Source organism: Nerophis lumbriciformis, linkage group LG04 (assembly GCF_033978685.3).
Source record: "Nerophis lumbriciformis linkage group LG04, RoL_Nlum_v2.1, whole genome shotgun sequence".
Lineage (NCBI taxonomy): Eukaryota > Metazoa > Chordata > Actinopteri > Syngnathiformes > Syngnathidae > Nerophis > Nerophis lumbriciformis.
Window position 1 is genome coordinate 37,148,960 of NC_084551.2, and position 19,529 is coordinate 37,168,488.

The following is a 19,529-nucleotide window of genomic DNA, read 5'->3' on the forward strand; positions in this document are numbered from 1 at the left end:
CCATGTTTTCCAGGCTATAGAGCGCACCAGGCTCAAAGCCACACCCACCCAATTTTAGAAGAGTAAATATTCTTACATATATTATCCACACAGGAGACAGGGACACACCCATTCAGCTTGTCTTTCTGAGCTTTAACCAAAAATGCATTTTGTTTGCATTTGTCTGCTTTCCACAAATAGATTAGCCGCTATCTGTTTTGCTCCTTTAAAAAAACACATTATGATGGGACTGACTGTTGTTACACTCCATCCATCCATTTTCTATCGCTTGTCCCTGGTTTAGTATAAAAAATTGTAATAATTTTACAGGTGTATTCCATCCATCTTCTGTAACGCTTATCTTTATTATCGCAGCGAGTAAGCTGCAGCCTATCTCAGCTGACTTTGGATGAGAAGCGGGATACAATCTAGACTGGTCGCCAGCCAATAGCAGGGCACATATACATTCATTGATTGATTGATTGAGACTTTTATTAGTAGGTTGCATAGTGAAGTACATATTCCGTACAATTGACCACTAAATGGTAACACCCCAATAAGTTTTTCAACTTGTTTAAGTCGGGATCCACTTAAATTGATTCATGATACAGATATATACTATCATATATACTATCATCATAATACAGTCATCACACAAGATAATCATCAGGGTATATACGTTGAATTATTTACATTATTTACAATCCGGGGTGTGGAGGGGGGAGGTGGGGGGTTAGGTTTGGTTGTTATCATCAGTCATCAACAATTGAGAACAGAGAAATGGATATTGAAACAGTGTAGGTCTGACTTGGTAGGATATGTACAGCAAGTAGTGGACATCGAGAGAAAGAGAGAGAGAGAGAGATCAGAAGGCATAAGAAAAAGTATCTACATTTGATTATTTACATTTGATTATTAACAATCCGGGGAGGGTGTTAGTTTAGGGTTGAAGTTGCCTGGAGGTGTACTTTCATTGCGGTTTTGAAGGAGGATAGAGATGCCCTTTCTTTTATACCTGTTGGGAGCGCATTCCACATTGATGTGGCATAGAAAGAGAATGAGTTAAGACCTTTGTTAGATCGGAATCTGGGTTTAACGTGGTTAGTGGAGCTCCCCCTGGTGTTGTGGTTATGGCGGTCATTTACGTTAAGGAAGTAGTTTGACATGTACTTCGGTATCAGGGAGGTGTAGCAGATTTTATAGACTAGGCTCAGTGCAAGTTGTTTTACTCTGTCCTCCACCCTGAGACAGCCCACTTTGGAGAAGTGGGTAGGAGTGAGGTGGGATCTGGGGTGGAGGTCTAAAAGTAATCTGACTAGCTTGTTCTGGGATGTTTGGAGTTTAGATTTGAGGGTTTTGGAGGTGCTAGGGTACCAGGAGGTGCATGCGTAATCGAAAAAGGGTTGAACGAGAGTTCCCGCTAGAATCCTCATGGTGCTTTTGTTGACCAGAGAGGAGATTCTATAGAGAAATCTCGCTCGTTGGTTGACCTTTTTGATTACCTTGGTTGCCATTTTATCACAGGAAAGATTAGCCTCTAGAATGGAACCTAGGTAGGTGACCTCATCTTTCCTGGTGATAACAATGTCACCCACTTTGATACTGAAGTCATTGACTTTCTTTAGGTTGGGACCCAAACAGGATGGATTCTGTTTTGTTCCCAAGTGTATGGATAGTTTATTGTCAGCGAGCCAGGTGCAAGTTCTACAGAGTTCAGCACTGAGGATTTTCTCCACCTGTGACTTGTCCTTGTCTGATACCAGCAGGGCCGAGTCATCCGCAAACAAGAACAATTCACAGTCGCATGCCGATACATGTTGGGAATCCATAGTCTTTAATTAACCTAACATGCATACCCCATGCACACGGACAACATGCAGACTCCACACAGAGGCGGAGATTCGTAATAAGAGTTCCTGACTGTGCTGCGTACCGTACATGCTAACCACTAGGTCACCGTTGGGCCCCGTCCTGTGTATTGTAGTGTTTTTAGTATAGCTTTTCAACTTATGCATTCCTTTTGTCGCTGTGTAAACTATAGATTTTGAGCATGCTTTCTATAAACTGCACATAGTAATATTGGGTATTACTCATTTTTGTAATTTATAATTTGGGCATTTTATCAATTGTAGGCTTCTTTGCAATTATACTTCTTTATGAATTATACTCTCCAGCATATGCATTTTATAAATGTGTATAAACATTTTTGCCGGTTTCCTTTTGAGTAACGAGTGATAGTGACTTGAAGTGCGTAGATCAGGGGTCCCCAAACTTTTTGACTCGGGGGCCGCATTGGGTTAAAAAAATTTGCCCGGGGGCCGGGCTGTATATATATATATTAGGGCTGCAACAACAAATCGATTAAAATCGATTATAAAAGTAGTTGGCAATTAATTTAGTCATCGATTCGTTGGATGTATGCTATGCGCATGCGCAGAGGCTATTTTTTATTTATTTATTTATAAACTGCAACATTTACAAACAGCTGAGAAACAATAATCAAAATAATAGGGGTGTAACGGTACGTGTATTTGTATCGAACCGTTTCGGTACGGGGGTTTCGTTCCGGTGCGAAAGTGTACCGAACGAGTTTTCACACGGACATATTAAGTAGCGTACTGCACGTTGTGTAAACAATACTCAAAATTTCGGACATTTGAGGCATTTATGAAACTCCGCCCTGACAGCCCCGTAAAAGATGACATGTCCGGTGAAAAGAGGACGTATGGTCAGTCTATACGTAGCCCGTTAGCTGCTAGCATGTTTGCAAAAAAGGACTAGCAGCGATCAGTTTCACCGGACGTGAAACCGATCGCTGCTAGCACCGGGCTAGGTCCTGACCATACGTCCTCTTTTCACCGGACATGTCCTCTTTTGCGGGGCTGTCGGGCGGAGTTTCTTAAATGCCTCAAATGTCCGGCATTTTGAGTTAGGGTTGCGTGTATTTTCAATGTACGTTCAGGGTTAAGAAGGTTAAAAACACAACAAATTGTGCGTGCAGCAGCATTCGTGATGGAGGGGCAGAGACAGAGAGAGCGAGAGAGTTGTGATAAATGCGCATGCATCGTCAGGCTCTGCTTTTTATCGATACATTTATCAGATTTAATTTTTTATTATCTATAGCAGGGGTGTCAAAAGTGTGCATTTTTGTAACATTTTCCTTGTTTTATTTGGCAAGTTGAAAGAACATGGCGCCAGTATGCTGTTTTTTTTCCAATAAAATACTGGAAAGGATAGAAATGTAGTTTGTCTCTTTTATCCGATTATTAATCGATTAATCGAAGTAATAATCGACAGATTAATCGATTATCAAATGAATCGTTAGTTGCAGCCCTAATATGTATATATATATATATATATATATATATATATATATATATATATATATATATATATATATATACATTGCCTTTATATTCCAGCAAGTTAATCCGTTTTGTCATTTAACATCAATTAACATTGATGTTCATCAACATTTAACATTGTCACGTTATTGATGGGAAAATTCATTTTTAGACCATATGATTTGCCTGAGCGGCTAGGAGACACCGAGAGTAACAATCGGCATAAAATGGATTAGAAAGGAAAGATAAAATAAATAAATAAAAAATAAATAAAACAATAATAAAATTAAAACACTTTTTTTTAACTTGGGCCGGATTTTGGATGCTGGGGGGCCGTATCCGGCACTTGAAGTTTGAATGCAGCGTATACAACACATAATAAAATGAGAAAAGAGACTTCCAGAAAACTATCATATCTATTCTGATTAGGGATGTCCGATAATGGCTTTTTGCCGATATCCGATATTCCGATATTGTCCAACTCTTTAATTACCGATACCACCCGATACCGATATATGCAGTCGTGGAATTAACACATTATTGTGCCTAATTTGGACAACCAGGTATGGTGAAGATAAGGTACTTTTAAAAAAATAAAAAAATAAAAAAAAATAAGATAAATAAATTAAAAACATTTTCTTGAATAAAAAAGAAAGTTAAACAATATAAAAGCAGTTACATAGAAACTAGTAATTAATGAAAATGAGTAATATTAACTGTTAAAGGTTAGTACTATTAGTGGACCAGCAGCACGCACAATCATGTGTGATTACGGACTGTATCCCTTGCAGACTGTATTGATATATATTGATATATAATGTAGGAACCACAATATTAATAACAGAAAGAAACAACCCTTTTGTGTGAATGAGTGTGAGTGAGTGTAAATGGGGGAGGGAGGTTTTTTTTAGTGTACTAATTGTAAGTGTATCTTGTGTTTTTTTAATGTTGATTTAATAAAAAAAACTAAACGATATCGATAATAAAAAAAACGATACCGATAATTTCCGATATTACATTTTAAAGCATTTTTGCCGATATTATCGAACATCTCTAGTTAATACCCATCTTGACTAACTGGGTTAAAAAAAGTGCCACTAACTGTTAACAGTACAATTGTCATTCACTTCAACTTCAGTGAATGTCGCTCAAAAATAAATGTCTTTATATGTATACTCTCCCTGGAAAATATATCGAGATATATATCGAATATCGAGTTTAAGTAAAAATATATCGAGATATACTTTTTCGTCCATATCGCCCAGATCTAATTTGTACTAAACACAACTCTGAACATCACAAATAACATCAAGGTGGTTAAAATAACAAGTAAACAAAGTTTTATCTACAAATGATTATTCACATCCAGCCAGGAGGAAGAAGCATGCTAGGGATGTAACGATAAATGGTATAATGATAAACCGTTGTAAAACTCCCCACAGTTAGTATTACCGTTTAAAATAAAAATGATCGGTTCGCAGCCGAGTGTGAAGCGACTGGGATGAGAATCAGCACCTCCAAGTCCGAGTCCATGGTTCTCGCCCGGAAAAGGGTGGAGTGCCATCTCCGGGTTGGGGAGGAGATCTTGCCCCAAGTGGAGAAGTTCAAGTACCTCGGAGTCTTGTTCACGAGTGAGGGAAGAGTGGATTGTGAGATTGACAGGTGGATCGGTGCGGCGTCTTCAGTAATGCGGACGCTGTATTGATCCGTTGTGGTGAAGAAGGAGCTGAGCCGGAAGGCAACGCTCTCAATTTACCGGTCAATCTACGTTCCCATCCTCACCTATGGTCATGAGCTTTGGGTTATGACCGAAAGGACAAGATCACGGGTACAAGCGGCCGAAATGAGTTTCCTCCGCCGGGGTGGTGGGGCTCTCCCTTAGAGATAGGGTGAGAAGCTCTGTCATCCGGGGGGAGCTCAGAGTAAAGCCGCTGCTCCTCCACATCGAGAGGAGCCAGATGAGGTGGTTCGGGCATCTGGTCAGGATGCCACCCGAACGCCTCCCGAGGGAGGTGTTTAGGGCACGTTCCACCAGTAGGAGGCCACGGGGAAGACCCAGGACACGTTGGGAAGACTATGTCTCCCGGCTGGCCTGGGAACGCCTCGGGATCCCCCGTGAGGAGCTGGACGAAGTGGCTGGGGAGAGGGAAGTCTGGGCTTCTCTGCTTAGGCTGCTGCCCCCGCGACCCGACCTCGGATAAGCAGAAGAAATGGATGGATGATCGTAAAACATTGATTGATAACTCTTTGATGAACTCTTTTTATTACCTATTCTGTTGTTATATGATTGCACCAAGAAAAATTCCTAGTTTGTGAACCCGTTCTCAAACAATGGCAATAAAAACTATTCTGATTCCGATTCTGATTCTCAACTCACAGACCGGTGATACTGCTCATTTATTGGAGAAGCAAGCCAGCGCTAGACTGCTTTTATGCTAACATAAATACAAGAGCCATTAACCTCTTTCCACATAAAAAAACGACATTCCCCAATCTAAACTTGTATAAACACATTACTGTCTGAGCAGTGAAGATATTAAAGTGTGCACATTAAACCTACAAGCTGTGTTCTTTTAGACCATGGGTGTCAAACTCTGGCCCGCGGTGCCGTGGTCCACCGCTAATTCTCATACTTGCCAAACCTCCCGGGAGACTCCCAAATTTCTGTACCCCTCCCGAGAATTGTAACGTCCTTTTTAATCCAGTCCAACGAGTGCTGGCTCAGTTACATAATATGTGCTGCTTTGGCACGCACACAGAAGTGAATGCAATGCATACTTGATCTTCAGCGATACAGGTTACACTGACGGTGCCACTATAAAAACCTTTAACATTGTTAGAAATATACGCCACACTGTGAATCCACACCAAACAAGAATGACAAACACATTTCGGGAGAACATCCGCACAGTAACACAACATAAACACAACAGAACAAATACCTAGAACCCTTTGCAGCACTAACTCTTCCGGGACGCTACAAGGTGTGTGTATGTGTGTGTGTGTGGAGGGGGCGGGGGTTTGGAGGTAGTGGGGGTGTATATTGTAGCGTCCCGGAAGAGTTAGTGCTGCAAAGGGTTCTGGGTATTTGTTCTGTTGTGTTTATGTTGTGTTACTGTGCAGATGTTCTCCCAAAATGTGTTTGTCATTCTTGTTGGTGTGGATTCACTGTGTGGCGTATATTTCTAACAATGTTAAAGTTGCTTATACGGCCACTCTCAGTGTAACCTGTATCGTTGTTGATGAAGTATGCTTTGCATTTACGTGTGTGTGCGTACAGGTGCCGCTCATATCTTGTGACTGGGCGGGCACGTTGTTAAAAGGGATAAAAAGCGTACGTGACGACAGCTCGTAGAGGACGTTAAAAGCAGTGCCTGTAAGGCACACCCCAAGACTGTGGAATACGAGATATAATGACTGATGAACACCTTCGTTCGATAATGAGGGTTGCCTCAGCTCAAAGCTTGAGCCCCGACATTAATGAACTAGCATCCAAGAAAAGATGGCAGGTATATGGCTTGGGCACATCAGAATAGATCATTGTGTTGCAAACTGAGCAGTTTAAAGTCCTGAATTCATTATTTTATTTTCAAATGTATTAGCCTGTGGAAAAAGTTAATGTTGATATTTACCTCAGAAGGCTGCAAATAGAAAAGAGGCATTCAATTTTTATTTAAATTGTATTTGATATGCCATTTATATTTTTTAATTATTATTATTATTATTTGAAACTCGATTTTGCATGTCACTATAAAGTTATATAAGCCTTGCTTGTTCAATATTTAATGCACAACTTGTTTGGGTCCCTATCAAAAGGTTAATTTGTTCAACCTTGGCCCACTCTGTATTTGAGTTTGACACCCCTGTTTTAGACAGAGAGATTGATCGATAGTCGAAGCAATATGACAAACAGGAAGTGAATTTTCTTGACGTCACATAAACCGGACGTGATTCTATAAACACGTTTTTGTCTTGCATTAATAAACTTTTACAAATTAAAATGGAAGAAGATAAATATATTCAAACACTCAAATAAAAATAAGCTCTTAAGCAGCCAGAACAATATTATTATACAACATATTTATTCTGCCAAGAAAGTTTTTGTTTTTTTTTAGAATAAAACTTGGTTATCACTTATGACTAGAGATGTCCGATAATATCGCCCTGCCGATATTATCGACGATAAATGCTTTAAAATGTAATATCGGAAATTATCGGTATCGTTTTTTTAAATTATCGGTATCGGTTTGTTTGTTTTTTTATTAAATTAACATAAAACACCAGCCCAAAAAACCTCCCTCCCCCATTCACACTCATTCACACAAAAGGGTTGTTTCTTTCTGTTATTAATATTCTGGTTCCTACATTATATATCAATATATATCAATACAGTCTGCAAGGGATACAGTCCGTAAGCACACATGATTGTGCGTGCTGCTGGTCCACTAAAAGTACTAACCTTTAACAGTTAATTTTACTCATTTTCATTAATGACTAGTTTCTATGTTACTGTTTTTATATTGTTTTACTTTCTTTTTTATTCAAGAAAATGTTTTTAATTTATTTATCTTATTTTATAATTTTTTTTAAAAAGGACCTTATCTTCACCATACCTGGTTGTCCAAATTAGACATAAAAATGTGTTAATTCCACAACTGTAGATATCGGTATCGGCTGATATCGGTATCGGTAATTAAGAGTTGGACAATATCGGATATCGGCAAAAAGCCATTATCGGACATCCCTAGTTATGAGTGTATGAGTACATTTTAAGCACATTCAACAATAGCATTATAATTTTGGTGACAATAACGTGATGGGAAATGTTCATATCATTACATCCCTATAGCGTGTGTACACACTACATCACCATGGCAACACATACAACATCTAGTGCTGCTTTTGAAGTTTGACATTTTTTCTTTTTCATGACATTCTCAAGTGTTAGTAAACTCCCTACCCCAACATTTCCACGCAACCAAGAAATTAAGGACTACAGATGGTTAGTTAAATCTGGTGCATCCATCGAGTATTTGTGAAAAACATATGTATTTTGAAACGTACCGATGGAAGTATTTGATTGAAGTTGAAAGATTACGTCATACTTGCCAACCTTGAGACCTCCGATTTCGGGAGGGGGGGTTGTGGTGGTGGGGGGGTGGGGCGTGGTTAAGAGGGGAGGAGTATATTTACAGCTCGAATTCACCAAGTCAAGTATTTCATATATATATATATATATATATATATATATATATATATATATATATATATATATATATATATATAAGAAATACTTGACTTTTAAGACAAATACTTGAATTTCAGTGTTCATTTATTTACACATATACACACACATAACACTCATCTACTCATTGTTGAGTTAAGGGTTGAATTGTCCATCCTTGTTCTATTCTCTGTCACTATTTTTCGAACCATGCTGAACCCTCTCTGATGATGCATTCTGCTTCGTCTCCTTGTTGTGTGCGCAGTTGTGCACTGCACTCTTTAAAAGCCGTAGATGTTATTGTCACATATGCATGTACAGTAGATGGCAGTATTGTCCTGTTTAAGAGTGTCACAACATTGCTGTTTACGGCAGACAAACTGCTTTACGGTAGACGAAAACGTGACTGCTGTTGTTGTGTGTTGTTACCGCACTTGGAGGACGTTAATGAAACTGCCAAACAATAAACCCACATAAGAAACCAAGAACTCGCCCTCGATCATTCTACAGTTATAACGTGATTGGGCAGGCACGCTGTTTATATTGTGGGAAAGCGGACGTGAAAACAGGCTGTCAACACGTCACTCAGGTCCGCATGGAGCAGGAGGGGGCGTGGCCTCCAGCTCCGCCTGAATTTCGGGAGATTTTCGGGAGAAAATTTGTCCCAGGAGGTTTTCGGGAGAGGCGCTGAATTTCGGGAGTCTCCCGGAAAATCCGGGAGGGTTGGCAAGTATGGATTACGTGCACGTCCTCCATTTTTACAGACACCGTGTTCAATGTTTATATCGCCTGAGAATGTTATTGTTGTGTTGAAAAAAACAAAACAATATTTTTTTTAGCAAGAACCAGTGAATGTAAACAAGCACTGAGAGATAAAAGAAGCTGGAAATAGTAGGAGGGCCTCTGAGGGAAAACACGGACATGTGGTCAACATCTGAGTCCACACCTCATCCCAACACTAACTCCCCAACCAGGAAGTCAGCAGTGTGGAATAAGAGCCCACTTAAGTAGTGGAGGTTAACTCGCCCTGCAGCGTGTCTCCTTGCTTCCTAACAACCACCTAAAGGTCATCTCTGCACATGTCATGACTCCTTCAACCCCAAGGGGTCACCGTGGTACCTTTTGCTTGTTTGATCCTAAAAATCCAGACCGCAGGGGGAGACAGAAGCGTAAAAAGGTTATTAAACTTTTTTTTTTAGGGACTATTTTTCCCTAATTTGATGTGTGTCCATATGTGCACATGTGATAAAAAAATTGTCTCCACAGATAAAAAGCTACACGTTCTCTCTGATGCGGCCCGCAACGCTCCGAGTTGGTCGGGTGTTGAAGAGGTGACGCAAGGGGGAGGCAGCGCCGCTCCAGGGACACCAAAGTCCACCCCGCAGAATGAGAACAGCAACAACAACAACATCCTGGCCTACGTGTCCGTACCAGCTGCAGTGGTGCTGGGCCTGCTGGTCTACGTCGCCTACAACTGGTGCGTCCTCAGCCCTGATGACAAACTCCTTATATGGAGTCCAGGCAAAAGCGTGGCAAGTTTTTTGCTGACATCGTCTCCCTTCTGCTGCTCGCAGCTGGAGATCGTGTAAACAGAAGAAGGCTCTGTCCAAGGCCCGCGCCGCCGAGCTGGGCGCGTCCCCAGAAGGAGAGAAGCTGCAAAGCGACAGCGGAGTGTTCCTCGACTCGCAGAGTCTGCAAGACAACCAGCCATGTAAAGGTGCGACACACCAAGCTCACAGTCATAGTCGGGCCTCGCATACATACACTGTACATGGTCAAAAGTAGGGATGTCCGATAATGGCTTTTTGCCGATATCCGATATTCCGACATTGTCCAACTCTTTAATTACCGATACCGATATCAACCGATACCGATATATGCAGTCGTGGAATTAACACATTATTATGCCTAATTTGGACAACGAGGTATGGTGAAGATAAGGTACTTTTTTTTAAAAATTAATAAAATAAGATTAATAAATTAAAAACATTTTCTTGAATAAAAAAAGAAAGTAAAACAATATAAAAACAGTTACATAGCAACTAGTAATTAATGAAAATGAGTAAAATTAACTGTTAAAGGTTAGTACTATTAGTGGACCAGCAGCACGCACAATCATGTGTGCTTACGGACTGTATCCCTTGCAGACTGTATTAAAGTTAAAGTACCAATGATTGTCACACACACACTAGGTGTGGAGAAATTATTCTCTGCATTTGACCCATCACCCTTGATCACCCCCTGGGAGGTGAGGGGAGCAGTGGGCAGCAGCGGTGGCCGCGCCCGGGAATCATTTTTGGTGATTTAACCCCCAATTCCAACCCTTGAAGCTGAGTGCCAAGCAGGGAGGTAATGGGTCCCATTTTTATAGTCTTTGGTATGACTCTACTATTGATATATAGTGAAGTAAATTATATTTATATAGCGCTTTTTCACTAGTGACTCAAAGCGCTTTACATAGTGAAACCCAATATCAAACTTACAGTTAAACCAGTGTGGGTGGCACTGGGAGCAGGTGGGTAAAGTGTCTTGCCCAAGGACACAACGGCAGTGACTAGGATGGCGGAAGCGGGGATCGAACCTGCAACCCTCAAGTTGCTGGCACGGCCACTCTACCAACCGAGCTATACCGCCCCACATATATTGATATTGATATATAATGTAGGAACCAGAATATTAATAACAGAAAGAAACAACCCTTTTGTGTGAATGAGTGGGGGAGGGAGGTTTTTTGGGTTGGTGCACTAATTGTAAGTGTATCTTGTGTTTTTTATGTTGATTTAATAAAAAAAACAAAAAACGATACCGATAATAAAAAACTGATACCGATAATTTCCGATATTACATTTTAACGCATTTATCGGCCGATAATATCGGCAGGCCGATATTATCGGACATCTCTCGTCAAAAGTTTACATACACTTACTACATAATATCATGGCTGTCTTGAGATTCCAATCATTTCTACAACTCTTATTTTTTTGTGATAGAGTGATTGAAGCACATACTTGTTGGTCACAAAAAACATTCATGAAGTTTGGTTCTTTTATGAATTTATTATGGGTCTACAAACACACGTCAAAAGTGGTAAAGGAATGGTTTTAGAATGGCCTTCCCAAAGTCCTGACTTAAACGTGTGGACAATGCTGAAGAAACAAGTCCATGTCAGAAAACCAACAAATTTAGCTGAGCTGCAACTGGTCAAAAATTCAACCAGAAGCTTGTGGATGGCTACCAAAAGCGCCTTATTGCCAAGGGACATGTAACCAAATATTAACATTGCTGTATGTATACTTTTGACCCAGCGGATTTGGTCATATTTTCAGTAGACCCATAATAAATTCATGAAAGAACCAAACTTCATGAATGTTTTTTGTGACCAACAAGTATGTGCTCCAATCACTCTATCACAAAAAATAAGAGTTGTAGAAATGATTGGAAACTCAAGACAGCCATGACATTATGTTCTTTACAAGTCTATGTAAACTTTTGACCACGACTGTACATATCTACTTTTTACTTGCTAAAAAACACAACTGTTTACAATACTGTGGACCATAATCACATATGCTGCTGTTTTAATAGACTTAAAAGTGCTTTTTATTCATCCAAACATTAACTACAACATTGTTTTGGATCGACACCAAACCTTGTAAACCTTCATAAGCATCCACGTCATGCATATAAATGCATGTTTATAGGACTGCAGCGGTTAAATCGATTCATTTGATTATATATTAGTGTTGCGCAATACAGACCAGTGTTTCTTAACCATTGTTGGGCCGTGTGCACCCCTGGCGAGACGCCGAAAAACCAGTTTCTCAGCTGTGGTCTGTATGGGCCGCCGCAGTACTCACCTGCCGTCAATGTTCCCTCTAATTTTTCATGTGTGTGAGCAAACGCAAAAACTCCCTGAGCATTCAGTGGAGCCCATGTGAGCAACATCAGACGTGCACACTGTGGCTACACCAGCAGCACACCTGTCCCAAACCTGACTAAATAACAAGTTCAATCTCCATCCACCCATCCATTTTCTACCACTTGTCCCTTTCGGGGTCGCGGGGGGTGCTGGAGCCTATCTCAGCTGCATTCGGGCAGAAGGCGGGGTACACCCTGGACAAGTCCCCACCTCACCGCAGGGCCAACACAGATAGACAGACAACATTCTCTTATTATTATAATCAAATGACAGCAGTCATTTCCATGAGGTTATTTTCTAATATAAGTGTTTAGGCCCACTTACAATAAAATAACAAAAAATATTGTTTTTCATGAACTGTGTACTTGTATTGTTTGTCTGGGTGGAGGTCCTGCTTTGGAAATAATTGGTACCCCTTTCAGACATTGCATTTAGTTCCCATTAAAACATTCACATGTTGCACAATGAGATGCAAGCAGGGGATCATGTGTACATTCCTGCAACTTCCTGTTTGTAAAAAATATATTTTTATTAGTATTTATTTAATATACTAACAGCATTTCATGATTAATATTTATAAATTAAGATTCCTAATAAATGACACTAGAATAAGCACACATTTGATTGGTAAATCATAGTGTAACGGCCTGGAATGACACTTTATGTGTGGTGTTGGAGTTGTCCGACTTTTTGTGTGGCTGTAAACGCATCACTGGCTAAGTGCCATATGTGCATGTGTTGGCGCAAGTGAGAAAGAGCGAGCGGCTGCTGTTGATGTAACAAAGTTGCTTTTGGTCTGGTTTGTACTGCAGAAAATGACCACTTTTGCTAGATATCATTTTTTTACTAATGTTTTGGTGATGTGTTTATGGAGTTTTGCTCAGTAAAGTGATCGATGGAATTCATGTCCTCAAAGCATCTCGACAGACGTTACAATATTTGAACAATGATGACGAAAACAGTTTTCTCTGTCGTGTCCGTGTGTCGAAAATTGTTATGCGCTTATTTTTTTATTTGATTTTGTGCGTGGCATAGATTTGCCGTGTGCAGAGGACGCTTGAGCAGTGCGCAATTGCACAGGCGCGCACCTGCCCAAGGACACAACGGAAGCGATTTGGATGGCAAGAGGCGGGGAGCAAACCTGCAACCCTCAGGTTTCTGGCACGGCCGCTCTACCCACTGCGCCATACTGCCCCCATGACCTATGAAAAATAAGGACAAGGAAAAAAATCTGTTAAATGTTAAAATTATGATATATATTATAATCCCCTCAGCTATCAAGGCAGAAAGGAAAGGAAATGTCGACACAACCATGGAAAACACCCAAACAATGTAAACACAATTGTAAATTTAAATTGAACACTTCACAATAACTTTTTGAAATGAAAGTGAAAAAATAAGGAATACATAAGAAATGCTTAATAAAGTGTAACAAAATAGTGCAAAGTGTAAAAATGTGAACATGGAAAAACCTGGGAAGAACTATTTTCTGCAGGTTTAGTGCCAGGAATTTACGGCTGTGCTCTAAAGGGTGAGCAATGGTCTTGGTGGGGGACGAGCGCCTTGTATAGTTTACAGACCACTTCGGTCTGACTACAGTCCGTTTGGAAAAAAATCCAAACAACTGCCTTTCTGTCGAGGTGACTGTTGCTCTTTTATCCACAATTTCTTCAATTTCTTTCATCTGCGGCGGTCCAAATGTAATTGTGGTGGGCCGCCACAAATAAACTAATGAGTGGAAAAGGAGGACTGGCACACTTCCACATGTGCTGACATGTGAACTCAGAATGCCAAGTGTGTGTGCTATGACACTCTGCTACACTGGATGGCTTTCAGCATCTTTACTGGACAAAATGTATCAAATTGGAATGTTTGGAGACCCCGCTATGGCAGAAATAATCTGTTCCAGGGCCAAACTGTCACCATTGTTTAAGCCTAAATACCTTTACAAGCTATTTTTATAGGAGCGGTCTTATCTGTCGTGCAAGTGTAAAAATAAGTGCAACCAGTGTTAACAGTAAATGGCGCTTTACTATACCTGGAATTAGAGCTGTCCGATAATATCGGACTGCCGATATTATGGGCCGATAAATGTTTTAAAATGTAATATCGGAAATTATCGGTATCGGTTTCAAAAAGTAAAATGTATGACTTTTTAAAATGCCGCTGTACGGAGTGGTACACGGACGTAGGGAGAAGTACAGCGCGCCAATAAACCTTAAAGGCAGTGCCTTCGCGTGCCGGCCCAGTCACATAATATCTACGGCTTTTCACACACACAAGTGAATGCAAGGCATACTTGGTCAACAGCCATACAGGTCACACTGAGGGTGGCCGTATAAACAACTTTAACACTGTTACAAATATGCGCCACACTGTGAACCCACACCAAACAAGAATGACAAACACATTTCGGGAGAACATCCGCACCGTAACACAACATAAACACAACATAACAAATACCCTGAACCCCTTGCAGCACTAACTCTTCCGGGACGCTACAATATACACCCCGCGCTACTCCCTACCCTCCCACCTCAACCTCCTCATGCTCTCTCAGGGAGAGCATGTCCCAAATTCCAAGCTGCTGTTTTGAGGCATGTTAAAAAAAATAATGCACTTTGTGACTTCAATAATAAATATGGCAGTGCCATGTTGGCATTTTTTTTCTATAACTTGAGTTGATTTATTTTGGAAAACCTTGTTACATTGTTTAATGCATCCAGCGGGGCATCACAACAAAATTAGGCATAATAATGTGTTAATTCCACGACTGTATATATCGGTATCGGTTGATATCGGAATCGGTAATTAAGAGTTGGACAATATCGGATATCGGCAAAAAAGCCATTATCGGACATCTCTACCTGGAATGATACCCAAATCACTTTACTACTACACTTTACTTCACACATTCACACACTAGTAGTCTGTTGTTTATTGTTGCCACTATTCATTCCCAACGCATGTTGAAACAAAGCAACAAGAATGTGATGAAAATGATTGTTCAAGATCAAGCAGTGACGTCATATTTGTGTGGTCCAAAGGTACAAAGAGGGACAGCAAGCAAGACACGCGCCTGTACATCAACCTGCCCCCCCACAGGCAGGAAGAGGTAGAGCGGCTCCTGGAGGACGGGGCGGCCCGCGGCTGGCGTCAGCTTGGCCAAGCGCTGGGCTACGACCCCGAGCAGCTGGACCTGTTCGGACGCGGCGAGGCCCCCGCTCGCACGCTCCTCTCCACCTGGGCGCTGAAAGAAGGATCCACTCTGGGACTGCTGTGCTCGGCGCTGGCTCGCATCGAGAGGCCCGACGTGGTGTCGGCCCTCAACTGTCCCACGCAGGGCGTCTCTGTGGTGTGAAGGAAGCCACCATCAAGCTGCACCGCTTTGACTGCAGAGCACGCCTTATGAATCTTTTTAAGCCACACTAATATACAGTAGTACCTCAACTTGCCAGCTTTATTGGTTTCATGTAGGGATGTCCGATAATGGCTTTTTGCCGATATCCGATATTCCGATATTGTCCAACTCTTTAATTACCGATACCGATATCAACCGATATCGATATCAACCGATATATGCAGTGGTGGAATTAACACATTATTATGCCTAATTTGGACAACCAGGTATGGTGAAGATAAGGTACGTTTTAAAAATAATGATAAAATAATAAGATAAATAAATTTAAAAAAAATTCTTCAATAAAAAATAAAGTAAAACAATATAAAAGCAGTTACATGGAAACTAGTATTTAATGAAAATGAGTCAAATTTACTGTTAAAGGTTAGTACTATTAGTGGACCAGCAGCACACACAATCATGTGTGCTTACGGACTGTATCCCTTGCAGACTGTATTGATATATAATGGAGGAACCAGAATATTAATAACAGAAAGAAACAACCCTTTTGTGTGAATGGGTAATGGGGGAGGGAGGTTTTTTGGGTTGGTGCACTAATTGTAAGTGTATCTTGTGTTTTTTATGTTGATTTAATAAAACATTTTTAAAAATTTTTAAAAAACGATACCGATAATTAAAAAAAAACGATACCGATAATTTCCGATATTACATTTTAACGCATTTATCGGCCGATAATATCGGCAGGCCGATATTATCGGACATCCCTAGTTCTATGACAGAGTTCTTAACCCAAAACATTCTTATCTCAAATCCACGTTGGCCATTGAAATTAATTGAATCAATTGAATCAGTGTTTGACCCCAAAACTGCATCATTTTAACAGAAAACAATACGATAGAATGTACTACAAACAACCACAGTAGTTTTATGAAGTAATGAATTTATGGTACCTCCTTCCAGATGCTTCTCCATCAAACACACCATCTGCAGCTTTTTCCATATTTTCATGGATAATGTCTGCCGTTGATATATTTGAACATTCCTGGCTGGCTGTGATGCGCTCAAATTTCTTTGTCGTATCTTTGATGATTTCTTTTTTTTAAGAACCATCCACTTCTTCTCAACATCACCGTCCTTCACACCCACTTTTTTTCCTTTCCATGGTTGAAAGACAAAAGTTATGTCCATCTCTAGCTATAAGCTAATGCTAGCGAGTAAGATGTTTTGGTCCGATCTTACGGGGTTCACTGTGACTAATTTTGTAACCCACATTTTTAAAGCATAACATCTTATCTCAAAACACTCTTAAGTTGAGGTACTCTGTAATATTATATCCTACTTTTCCAAAGGCATTGCCTTCACATCCACTTCCATCAAGGAGACTCCGTAGTATCATTTTCAATAATACAATATTGTTTGCATCAGTACTACTCACTATTGAAAATATATTTGGCATCATGTCCACATAATATGCATAAGAGTCATCTAGCCCAGTGTTCCCCAACCTTTTTTCCACCAGGGACCGGTTTAATGCATGCATTATTTTCACGGACCGGTTTTCTCCGTGTAAATTAGCCTTTGCCCACAATCTGGCACATTAAAATGTTATATATCCATTGATGTGCGTCGTCCCATTACAACTACAATGGAGTTGTAATATACATCTATTAACAGGTGTATTGGTGTGTTTAGTGGGACAGGCGAAAGTTAAGTCTGAGAAAATGTGGTAGTTTATAATTTAATGTTTCTGTGCAGCTCGGTAGCAAATGCGTCACGGACCGGTACTGGTCCCCGGACCGGTGGTTGGGGACCACTGATCTAGCCTATTATTGTTTGTATTTGCAACTTTTTTTAAAAGATGAATTATTCTAATTACCACCTGAGGAGTTTACATGTTCCAATACTCCAATAATTCGTCATATGAATATTGGGTAACACTTTAGTATGGGGAACATATTCACCATTAATTAGTTGCTTATTAACATGCAAATTAGTAACATATTGGCTCTTAATTAGTCATTATTAAATACTTAGTAATGCCTTCTTCTGCATGGCCTTATTATACAACCAGTAAACCATTAACTAAGAGTCTTCCCTCAATAACCTCAGAATTATTGCTTATTAGTAACCCTAACCCTAACCCAGGCCTGGGCAATTATTTTGACTAAGGGGCCACATTTAGAGAGAGGGTCTAGGGACCGGTATATATATTTTTAGGAACACTAATACAAAACCTCACAATAATGTCTGATTGAATGCTAAAAACGTTATGACAAACCGCCTTAAAAAACGTATTGGAATTTTAAATTTTTCTATGAACGATAAAACACTGAATATTGACAACATATAAATGTCACACCCCCTTTCGATCGACATATTTTACAATCAAATGAAACGCAACAAAAATGCAACAAACAGTGAAATATGAACGCGAAGGGTACAAAATAAACCCACCTACAATCTGATACATCTGATATATCACTAAGCTTTAGAACTTTGTTGTGAAAATCTCCTTCCGCGTCTGTGGAAACGCTTCCCGCCCACACTGCTTGGTGCCTCGCCTGAGCTGCTGTGACGTAGATTACAATAGTAACTCATTAGATTTCCATAGTAACTAATCAGATTACCATAGTAACTGGTATATCAGCCATAAGCGCAGAGTCCAACCATTGAAATACTTTGTATAGTTGAAGACTTACGGTCATTAGAAAACATGACTGCACATCATAATGGCAGCTACACTTTCCATCTTAAAGATCTTAACAAATTATTTGGGAATGTCCGGCGGGCCAGATTGAAAAGCGTAACGGGCCGCATGTGGCCCCCGGGCCTTAATTTGCCCAGGTCTGCCCTAACCCTTATATGTTCCCCGAGTGTCCAAATAACTCTAAATTAATCAGAATCAGAATAAGAAATACTTTAATAATCCCCAAAGGGAAATTAAGTCTTTGTTACTTAGACTATGTTCCCCATACTAAAGTGTTACCGAATATTACCATGACAACACTTGAAATCGGCTTCATATTGTAATGATGCCGATATTGTTGGTATTCCTTATGGAACACAACCGAACAGAACTCTCTTTTTAAGCTCTTCCTCACGTGTTCACTCTTGTAAATAAAAATGTGCGAGGGCCACCAAAGGGATCATTGAGAACAGAACACCTTCCCTATTTATTTGAGCAGCATGTTCAAATGGCATCTGTGTGTGCTACACTGTGTGATGGCTTCACATGATCATGTTATCTTTATGTACATATTTCATATTTTACTTTGCCTGTTTATGGGGTTTTGTCATTCAATTAATAAATCATTTGTAATAAAAAGGTCTGAGCTCTGCTCTTTTTTTGAACACCTTTTAACACTTTCTCGATTTTTAATCAAACAGGACATAAAAGTTTTATTGAGCTTTAGAATTCCTTTTTGATTACCAGTATTATTTTTTCTTTTTGCTTTAGTTCATAAATGTTTTTATTTATTTTGTTGTTTTTGTTTTATCCTTTCGAATGCTTTTTGCTCAGTTTATGTCACAGGTTTACATATTCAGTTGTTTCCTTATTTTGTGTTTCTTTGCTGTGTAGCGCTCTTATTTTGGTTTCCATTCCTGCACGTCTCCCTGAGCGCTCTTTCCCTCCCCTGTCCCTGGTTGGCAGCCTGGCACACCTGGCTATATTTAAAATCAATCAATCAAAGTTTATTTATA

The 19,529-nt window shown here is 40.0% G+C and overlaps 1 protein-coding gene across 1 annotated transcript in view; it reads left to right on the forward strand.

Annotated features, from left to right (window-relative positions):
- The window catches only part of nradd (neurotrophin receptor associated death domain), a 37,656-nt gene extending 18,504 nt beyond the window's left edge, over positions 1 to 19,152 (forward strand). The window contains exons 4-6 of the mRNA XM_061954382.2: positions 9,814 to 10,024; positions 10,122 to 10,264; positions 15,514 to 19,152. Of these exons, the coding sequence (XP_061810366.1) occupies positions 9,814 to 10,024; positions 10,122 to 10,264; positions 15,514 to 15,827 (668 nt within the window). The 3' untranslated portion in view covers positions 15,828 to 19,152. The remainder of the gene's footprint in view (positions 1 to 9,813; positions 10,025 to 10,121; positions 10,265 to 15,513) is intronic.
- The last annotated feature ends 377 nt before the right edge of the window (positions 19,153 to 19,529 follow it).